At 42.4% G+C, this 10,717-nt stretch overlaps 2 protein-coding genes across 4 annotated transcripts in view; one reads left to right on the plus strand and one right to left on the minus strand.

Moving 5' to 3' along the window:
• Positions 1–9,093, plus strand: part of rcan3 (regulator of calcineurin 3) — a 68,207-nt gene extending 59,114 nt beyond the window's left edge. For all 3 annotated transcript variants that reach the window (XM_052086331.1, XM_052086332.1, XM_052086333.1), the window contains 3 exons: positions 1,588–1,761; positions 2,522–2,693; positions 4,920–9,093. In XM_052086331.1, the coding sequence (XP_051942291.1) occupies positions 1,588–1,761; positions 2,522–2,693; positions 4,920–5,074 (501 nt within the window). In that variant the 3' untranslated portion in view covers positions 5,075–9,093. The remainder of the gene's footprint in view (positions 1–1,587; positions 1,762–2,521; positions 2,694–4,919) is intronic.
• cldn23l (claudin 23-like) overlaps positions 1–10,717 on the minus strand; it is a 96,169-nt gene that overhangs the window by 69,379 nt on the left and 16,073 nt on the right. The gene's annotated exons all lie outside the window — the stretch shown is intronic.

Raw genomic sequence — 10,717 nt, forward strand, 5'->3', positions numbered from 1 at the left:
TGTCTTTACACTAGATCCTAAGAGGTGATATTGACAATCTTGACATCTGAGTGCATTGTGAGTTTTGTTGCGTTGTGATGAATTCGCAGAGGACTATTTTCAGTGTCTAGGAAGACTCAAGGAACTGACTGACTCTCAGAGATAGTGCACATTTAATTAAGATTTGAGTCAAGATTCCCGCGGCAACTGGAGGAGATAGTGAGCGGAGCGACACTGACGAACTCCGGTTCATCTCGATCCACCTGAATGCATTGAAACAGGAACGTGGCACCCTGTGAAGACTGCCTCAAAAGTGAGACCAAATTACCTAATTTTATGAGACCTCAGCACAATCATCTAAACTGGGGGCGGGCAAAGGGCCCGAGGAACACATGTGGCCCGTTATATTCTTTTATCCATTCCCATGCATGGCAGGCTGACTGAACACTCAAAATTGTCCCGAGGTGTGAGAGTGAGCACGGATGGTTGGTCGACTGTGTTTGCCCTGCGATTGGCTGGCATGCTGTTCAGGGTGTCCCCCGCCTACTGCCCGAAGATGGCTGGGATAGGCTCCAGTACCCTCTGCGCCCCTTGTTTGGATAAAGGGGATTGGAAAATGTTCCCTGTTGCTCCCGCGGCGCTGTCTGATTGAAGAAACATAGCATACATAGAATACATCAGGATGTTGGGGAAAGAGGAAATAGCATTGGGATGAAGGGGAAAAAAAACGATTGAAGGACAGTGACAGGAAATTGGAAATCATATTACCAAATTATCTGGAAAGAAAATGAGAGAAGTGTAGCAAAAGTCACGTCTGAGTCTCTGACAGAGGCGGCGATGAATCTCTGAGCAATATTAGCTCTGTCTCATCTCATGGAAAAACAATACAGGCAACACTGCAAAACAACTTGAAATATCATCCATTCATCTATTTTCCGATCCGCTTATCCTTCTAAGAGTCGCGGGGTGTGCTGGAGCCTCTCCCAGCTGTCTTTGGGCAGTAGGCGGGAGGACACCCTGAACTTGTTGCCAGCCACAATCATACCTAGGGACAATTTAGTGTGTTCCGTTAGCCTGCCATGCATGTTTTTGGAATGTCGGGGTAAATCAAAGTACCCGGAGAAAAAAACCCACGCAGGCACCGGGAGAACATGGAAATTCCACATAGGAAGGCTGTAGCCGGAATCGAGCCCTGCACCTCTGCGCCGTGAGACCGGCGTGCTAACCAGTTAACCACCGGACCGCCTCGTAATGTCATAATATACCAAAACGGCCTTCATGACTAGGTAGAAAAACCGACTGTGTACAAAAATGTGGATCCATCCCGGAGAAAATGCAACTCGACACTTTTCTTTTGAATTTCATTGATTTCTTGATAATACAGGAGTGATGGGCAACTGGCGACTCACAGTCCGATGGTCCCTAAATTAAGGTTGTTCATCACGGTGCCCTAGCGGTTAGCACATACGCCTCACAGTTTTGAAGTTCAGGTTCAAATCTCTATCTCAGATTGGGAGTTTGCATAATGTTCTCTAGTTAGCATATTTAGCAATATCCTCAAATATTTGTTGATGGTTATTTATTTATTTATTTTTTTGCCCCCCACAGGAGAGATTCGAGGCGGCGTTTCGGATTTACGACGATCAGGCAACCTTCCAACTGTTCAAAAGCTTCCGGAGAGTCCGGATCAACTTCAGCACCCCCGAGGCAGCCGCCCGCGCTCGTATCGAGCTACACGAGTCGGAGTTCAACGGCCGCAAACTCAAACTGTACTTTGCCCAGGTGAGCTCGAGCACCAACCACCACTCGCGCACTGCAGTGAAAAATACGCACTGAGGTTACACGTACTTTGACAAGCTGCGTCGGATTGTCTCTATAAGATTGTCATTGCTCATTGATATGGCTTGTTATGACTGCTGCTGTGCCTCTCTGTGTGTAATTATAAAAGGATTAAGGATTCAGCAGAGACAATTACTTCATGTAGGTTTTTGTTATTACAGCGAATACATTTGCGAGACAGTATGTCATTAGCTGCACATCGTGCTTGTTTTTGTTGCACTCTTTGTAAAAGAAGTCAATCACTTCTACTGGTAGATACACTAAATTGTCTACAGACACCATTTAAAATGCCAGGTTTCGTGATTCAAAAAAAAAATGGAGACAACATAGATCTTTTCCAACATGAATGTGACCTCGACCGTCATTCTTCGTTTAAACGAAATCCACAAAGTAATGACCAGATATTTATTGAACACGTGTGAGGTTGCCCACGCAAACTTCACATGACTTTAAAGGCGGGGCCTGGCCCCTTTGAAGGACGTACTGTAGTTGTGAGCGGATGGCAGCGTGGAATGCTTTGGGTGTTAACTGGCTAACCTGAGCCAAGCTGCATGTCAGTTGTAGCTAACAGCAGGTCATATGTATTCATTTTTTTAAATCTTTGTTCAATAAAGCAATTGAAAGTGCAAAAAAAAAATCTTTTCGATAGGGAAAGTGGAATCAAACACCCGACATCACTTATTGTCATCAATGCTGCCGCCAGGTCCAAAATGGTGACGAGGACATCGATAAATCCTACCTAGCGCCCCCACAGCCCGTCAAACAGTTCCTGATCTCGCCGCCCGCATCGCCGCCCGTAGGCTGGAGTCAGAGCGAGGACGCGACCCCGGTCATCAACTACGACCTGTTGTGCGCGGTCGCCAAGCTGGGACCTGGTGAGTAGTCGTTAACGCGGCTGCGGTCTGGAGCGGAAAATTATGTGACGCGTGTCGGGCTCAAGTAAGGAGCAACAAGGGATTAGGACTCGATGGCTTCCCATGAACACTGTGGAAAATAAAATTGAAGAAACAGAAAGAAACAAAGAGCAATAAGTTGCTTAATTTCCTGAAGGTGCAGTAAATATTGTAGAGGGGCCATGACAAAGGTTATTGGAATGCTAATTGTCGCTCCCCCCCTTGAATTCATCTGAGAAAGTCTTCGTGTGCTGCTGTTTTGGTTAGCAGCTGATTTGAAATTTGAACAAGCGTGTGCACGAACTGAAGATATTTGCAGTTCCGGCCCTTTTATTCAAATTTTTTTTCTTGGATGGTGAGCGTCTATTGAGCCATTTATTTTAAGACATGCATTTTTAGTAATTCTTTAAACAATGTTATAGATCTGTTCCTGTTTCTAAATGTGAAAAAAGGGGACTCTAGTGAACTCCCACACATTCGCAATTCGACCTATTGGAGCAGAGGTGATCTTTTGTTAGTTGCTGAAATTTGAAATTTTATTTGTCTGTGCTCTGAGCGAAGCCATTTCTCATATACAAATATTGTTCTAATGGCATCTTGGTGCCGCGCAACTATGCTGAAGTGAGGGGAGGCGAGTCATTAAGTCAGGCCCCCCGCCCCCTCCTTGTCGAATAGAAAAGCGTGAGCTCTCAGAAACGATAGTCGGTGCTGCTGTTATGGTTAGCAACTGGGATCCTATTGGGCTGAGTTGTTCACTCTGTTAATGTCTATGTGAACACTAGCTTCCATGATTTGAGACAATTACTGTCACTGTCTATTTCGCTTCCCATGACAGTGAAAGGGAGGCGCCGTGGGGGCAAGATGAGTCACATTTTCGAGAAAAGAAACGGCAAGCACAAAAGAAAGCGTCTCCCCATTTTTGCTCTTTCAAGCGATTCCGTTTTCCCCCTTTTATCAGCTAAAACCTATTTAAAGGGTCCTGGCACGGAAGGTCCCTCCAAAGAGACGACAGTTGGACAATGGCGTTGCTCTGTTGCCAAGGCAACTCCGAGAGTCAGGAAGCGACCCCCACCCCCTCCAGAAAATCCAAATTGGTGTCGGGTTTGAGCCCGCAGCGCACTGGCCCCCTCTGTTGGCTCACCGGGGTGACGGCGCTTTGTCGTTCTCTTGTTGTTCCTCAGGGCCAATTTCCTCTGTCTCATCTTATTGCCGTGGCAACCGCGATGCAATCCGGAGAGCGTATTCATTCATTCTGAGTCACCTGTGCTTGTCAACATCCGACTGAAAACACACACAGCTTATTTCTGATAGCGCAAGGGCGATAGTATTGAGCATTATTATTTGAAGTGTCTGGTGAATGTGCAGAGCATGATGCAAATAGCTTTTTATTTCCCAACCATAATGTAGGTTAACGAATTATCTTTAATTTGTCACATTTTTAGAGACATGCTATACAGTGGACTCGTCAAAATCAAATTTGGAAATGAATGTTGATGCATCCTTGACCCATGTTATTGTGTGTGACGGATGAACATATACAAGTCGCGGGGAAGGAGGGTTTTCTTTTGTGTTTAGCTTCTAATCAGTGTTTCTCGAAATGATTTAGGACCTCAATTCATTCGAGTGCATTTCTTCAGTCGGAAGAAAATATCCCACACGAAGTAATCATTCTTTTACATCAACTCACGTGTGCCAGAATTATGATGGCAATACTTGGCACAACCAAAGAGCACCCAGTCTTCTCCAATTATGTTTCAAAAGATGGAAGTATACAGAAAGAGAGATCTTCGACCATCCCGCTTTGCAACCATCCAGAGACCTGGGTCCGCTCCTCCGCACTCTCCTCTTTAGATCACTCCAAGTTTTCAATAGGGTTGGGGTCTGGGGACTGAGATGGCCCCGGGAGGAGCTTGATTCTCTGTCTGGTGAACGAACCATTTCCATACTTTTCAGTATGAGAGGAAGCATCTGTAATTGCCCCTTCACATGTCCTTATTCAAGCGAGCCAATAATTACGGAAGGTACTGTATTTTACTTTAGAATATACAGTATACCCTCTGGAGAATAAGCGATTCAGATGATGGGATCCACACAATCGTTTTAAGGCAGCAATCCTTCCCCTCTTTTTCATTTCCCCCCCAAGCTATTGTATTTTAATGCTGGTCACGATGGTGGTATTTTGTATAAAACGAAATGTCATTGTGACAGGTGAGAAGTACGAGCTGCATGCTGGCACGGAGTCCACCCCGAGCGTGGTGGTGCACGTGTGTGAGAGCGAGACGGAGGACGACGAAGCAGTGCGGCCCAAGCAGGAAATTGTGCAGACCAGACGTCCTGACGGGCCACCAAAGGTCTTTAACTAGACCCCGCCAACCCCCTCTACAGGCTGTTTGTTGACCTACAACACAACACGCCCTCTCCTTCTTGCACTCTCTCTCTCTCTCTCTCTCTCTCTCTCTCTCTCTCTCTCTCTCTCTCTCTCTCTTTCTCTCGCTCATCTTTGCACTCACAGAGGGCGCTACTGCCGCCGTCATTCCAGCTCAAAAACAGACAAACATTGCTCCAGTTTTTGTGGGCCATCGGATGAGACGGCTCGGAGGAAACGCATGAGGGGACACACACACACATACACACACGCACTAGCACACACCCAACCACTCCTCCCATTGTCCAATGGGGCACCCTTGACTCTGCCCCTGGCCCACCGAACTTCAGCAGACATGGGCACACACACACACACACTACACTCGTTACACGCATCGCTAGTCCAGTTAGCGTGTTAGTACCCTGCACACCTAATTGTTTTGTTTAGCGATGGCTCGTGTGTTTCGGGGTGATTTGCACTTTTTTTTTTTGGTCCCCTTTTTTCCATTCATGTTCATATCAGCTCGCATCGGGATGCATGTATATACTCTACAGCGTGAAACAATACTAATAAAGTGAATATTATACGTCCCACACACTGCACGGAGTGCCATATGTGACTAACAAAAAAAGTTGTGGTGGCTGAATATTTCTCCTATTTGTAATTTAATTTTACTATTCGATGTGTGTTCTTATTGTGTAATTGATCGATTGATACACTTTTTGCATGCTTAAAACACAAAGGTTTTTCTTTGTTTGCATGCAGAACTCCAAAATGGCGTCTTTTGGTCATTTTCTTCTCCTTCGTTTGAATTTTTCAAACTCCTCCCGTGCTGTCAACGTCATTTTCTATCGCCCATTCGGATCGCAAATCCTTTTTGCAAGGGTGGGAGCATCCTCCCGCTTTTTTCCGGCTTGTACATAGCGCTTGATCTTTGTAGATGTTTTTCTAGTCAAAGAGGGAAAGCTGCCTGATGAGATGTCAACCAAAGCATTCTCACGTATTTCCTTCAATGAGAGAGAATGACAGTAAATATGTGCTGTTATTGAATGCGTTTTCACCCATGCGACTTTAGGACTATCTTACGCATCTGTCTTTTTTTTTGTTTGTTTGTTTCATGTCCGCTTTGTGTGTTCGCTCATGCTAATAAGACGTAAAGAAATGAACAATCAGTGCACTTAATAATTAAGAGTTCACTGTATCTATTTGGCGTCATAGACAGACCGAGGAAAGCTCACTGGGTGGATGCTTAATAAGGAGGTACTCACATACAAATTATCAGGCGGCTGGTTAGCAACTGAACTGGGGCTAAAGAAGTGTGTGACTCATGATTGTGAGTGGAGTTATCAGTACGTGGCGGTCATATCGGCACTGTGAGAGCGACAAGCACACGCATGGAAATGTTTTCTCACTTAAAAAAATAATCTGTACAGTATGTGTTGTATCTTGATTCAGATGTTGGCAGCAGCTGCGTGAGTGTACGAGATGCTAACCAGGCTAACGGCTAACAATGAAGAAGCTTTTTGGTCCATACACTCAGTTGCTCCAAGACACAAATCGAAATTGTCCATTGCTGTGAATGTGAGTGGAGATAGCCGTTTGCGCTGTGAGTGACCTGCGGCCGGCCGAGGATGGGATAAGCCCCAGCTCACACCCACCAATAAGATAAATTAGGACAGAAAGTATAGAAAATGGATGGATGGATTATTAATCCAACTTTACATTTCTTCATTCATTTGTTCACGCCTTACTACGTACATTAGCGTAGGGTAACAAGAACCATAGAAGATAGACTACACCCAAAAGGTTTGAGATATTGGTATGGTATGGTTCAGGAGGAATATCGCATCGATTTGCACAATTTGCTGTTCTTTTACAACAGCTGAACACGTAGAATTCACAATACATAATTTGAGCAATACATTTTCAATTACATCCACTGTTATGCATCTCTATGACTCTTCTACTTTAAGCAGCAGTTTGGCAGACATTAAAAAGAAATACATTTAAAAAAAGAGGCTTGAATATGTTTAACGCCACGCCCAATTGAAGTTTATCATAACATTAAAGCTTGCGTTATTTAAAACTACATAGCTTCTCCTGATTAAAAAGTTTGCTTAATTTAATGCTAACATAAATTGACATGCTAATGGTTAGCATTGTTACTTGGTTTTTGTAGTAACTGATATTTAATGGCAATCGGTAGAGCAATGTATGTAGACAGATAATATAACAATAGTCACAGGCATATGTTCTTTATCCTCTCAGAGGAACTACGACTATTCCAGCATCTTACAGAGTCACACAACAGTAGTAGTAAAGAGGTCAATTCAGGTTTTTTTTTTTTTTTGGGTGTCTGCATGTCTGTACAGCAGGGGTCACCAATGTGGTACCCACGGGCACTAGTTAGCCCCCCAAGGACCACATGAGTAGCCCAAAGATTATTCTATGGATTATTCCATTGATTCTGGGGCTAATGGCTCCACCACCTGATTTCTCCTGCCCACCCATAATAATGATAATAATAATAATAATAATAATAATAATAATAAAACTTAAATAGAATTTGGGCAAATGTGTTATTTCAGAAGTGTGCATCATTTGGTCGCCCTTCACACTCATCAGTAGCCAATGAGTAGTTTGGTGACACCTTCTGTAGAGTATCATACTGCCTACCGGTAGCCAAGGCGGGTACACCAGAAGGGGCCGCACTATGAATTGATGGTAGCATGAAATAATATTGCACAAACTGTTTCATTCTTTACATTCTCTTTATTTAGTTCAACATGTGTGGTTTTATAAAGTACAATTATCAATCATAGAATACTATGTTTCCTCATTAAAAAAAAAACTTTAAAATTGTGTTTACCTGTAAAGGGCATTTTGGGCTCATCTTGAAATTTCATCCGAAAGCCCAATCACACTTACTTGACATGAGTGGAGTACAACAGAACAAATGTAGAAGAGTACCTCTGAGGGCTTCTTTTTTTTTTTTTTTACATTTTCGTGGCATGTGGGCTCCTTGGGCTGTTCATGGCCCACAGGCCACACGCTGCCTACCATTGCATAAACCTGGTTCATTATCACATTTCAGATGGTAAGATTGCGATTTTTAGTATGCTAAAAGATGCATGTCAGCACTTTAACTCTGTTTTTGTGATTGCCTCTCCTTTGCACCAGTTAGGAAGCACATTAATTTTTTGGGGTTTGTGTTTGTCCCACACCTTAACTGGCCTTCACAAGCATGTGGCACTCGTTTTTTTGTTTCCCCTGTGACAACATCACAGCTGTCGCTTTTTTTTTTGTTGGCCCTCAAAACAAAAGCATCCCCTTAACGTTTTTCATCAAGATGTCAATATGTGACGTAGATACAGAAGCAAGCTTGATAGGACCACGACTTAAAGGGCCAGCGAGATGACTTTTTTGTACTCTCTGTGCTCACAGATGTGTGTGTACGTTTATATTCTTGTACATATGCCAATTTTTTTATGTTGCTGCAGCGCTGTCCCAGCCGCGTGTTTCGCGTACACGCGCGCATTGTCACGGCTTCTCTTGGACGATGTTGATGATGAAAGAGCGCACTGATCATTTCAGAGGGAAAAGCTAAATGATGTTTGTCACTATTGTATTGTTTTCTTTGTTATCTTATTTTGTTGTCAAATATTTTGGTTGACGCGTGACTAATATGTCTTGTTCGGTAGGAAAATCCAGAAAACAAAGTAGCAAAACAAGCAATAATTTACAGTTGTGATAATACCGGTACAGGTATGTGTGTTTTCATGTTCTTTCTCTCTTGACAGTATCTGCTTCTATTTGTGTAGTATTGTTTCACATAGAGAACATACATAAAAAATGCTTCTTAAAAGCCACGTTTTGTGTCTTTTATAATAAGGCAATGTATGTTTAACCTGCTTTATGGCTCGAAATCGACCTACCCAATGTCTTATTAACAGATGAATGTTTTATGAAGGTGTAAAGGTTGACTACCGTAATCTTTTTAAAGAAGTATCCACATCATGTGATTGTCTTTGTGTCATTTAGTTTACACCTCAGAATGCGAGCACACCAAACCAACAATTATCCCCGATGGAAAATATGACATGAATAAATTCCTTCGAAGGTCAAAACTTTTAGTAAAAAGTACAAATACACATCTTTATAAAGTCAACACTTGCTGCAAGATCAAACTTTTACAGACCTTATCTTACCACATAACTTCATAGTCTGTATCATAAAACATGAAAACTTTGATATGAATGTGCCTTTTTATATGTTGTGTTGGTTTGAGAGACACTATTATGGCTGAAAACATTAAAAAAATATGATAAATCAAAGAGAATGGTGCAACACCTGTCGTTGCTTTCCATTTTCACTATAACCCCCCCCCCCCCCCCCCCCCAAAACTAAACAAAACATCTCAGTTAAGTAAACTTTTGCCTTTTGCCAGAATGTGCATTTGATTTACTTTTCAGCCGTGGGACTTTTTTTATGTTGAGTGAAAACTGACCTCTACGCAGGATTTTTAATCTCTGCTCTTCTTATATAAGGCTGCTGCAGTGACATGCGAACACCTGGGAATAATGAACACTTCAAACTTGCTCACAAAAAAGCTACAGTAGTTGCCTTAAGAGCCTCCAGATTGTAACTGGAGAGCCCAGTGGTTTGTTGGCACTGTTGAAGCGGGGGGGGGACTACAAGTGAGGTTGTGTTACTGGAGATACAATAATAAGACTGAGATATCGCACACATTGACTTCCACAGAAATGTGACCAAATTTGCTACACACCCTTTACCTGATACCCTTGAGCCAACCAATATAGTTAATTTTCAACCACGTGTGCACTCATGGATTTGTGATAACGCTTAAAGAAAGTGAGGTCTACCTGAATAGGACTCGGTGTGGCACAGACCTCCTTCAAGGTTCAGACAATTGTCGTATTAGTTTTCCATGTTATTCCAAGATATTGTGATGCACTTGTCTGTTGAGATTGGGGATGCACCAATACTGCATGTCAACAAACACTGTCTCCTCAAAAAAAAAGCCAACGTGTTTGCTTCAGGCTGTTTCGTTCGACAGTCCCAATTGAAGTCTATTGTCAAATGAACACAAAACAAAAATAATTTTATGTTTATTCAAGCAAACACAATCATTTGTATCGCAAAAGTCCTCTAGCTCAATGCTAATGCTAACACAATGCATAATGCTGTAAACGTGCTAATAAAAATCATAGATGTCGCGAATACTGTATGAGAATTTCAAAAAATGTTTCCTTTTTACAAAAAACAATATTGCATTTTAAACGAAAAACGAGTTATATTATATAATGCCTGCATTCTTCTTTGTGCCTTTTCATCAAATCTGAGATTCATTTGCATGTTTGCAACACACTGTCCTCCCTACACGTTTGCTATTCTTGTTCGTGTCAAGGGACAAAAAAGAAGTTATTTTAATCGTACGATATCTTAATCGGTTATCTACATTTTATTCTGCCAAATCGACATTGGTCTGAAATAAAAAAAACATTAAAATACAACGCTTTCTCATGAAAATTGCAAGACATCATGGCATGATCAAGTATCAGTACTGTACTCTGTATTGGCGATTACTCAAATATAAGTACTTTAACTTCGTCTGTTATGC

The sequence above is a fragment of the Hippocampus zosterae genome, chromosome 14, assembly GCF_025434085.1.
Source record: "Hippocampus zosterae strain Florida chromosome 14, ASM2543408v3, whole genome shotgun sequence".
Taxonomy (NCBI): domain Eukaryota; kingdom Metazoa; phylum Chordata; class Actinopteri; order Syngnathiformes; family Syngnathidae; genus Hippocampus; species Hippocampus zosterae.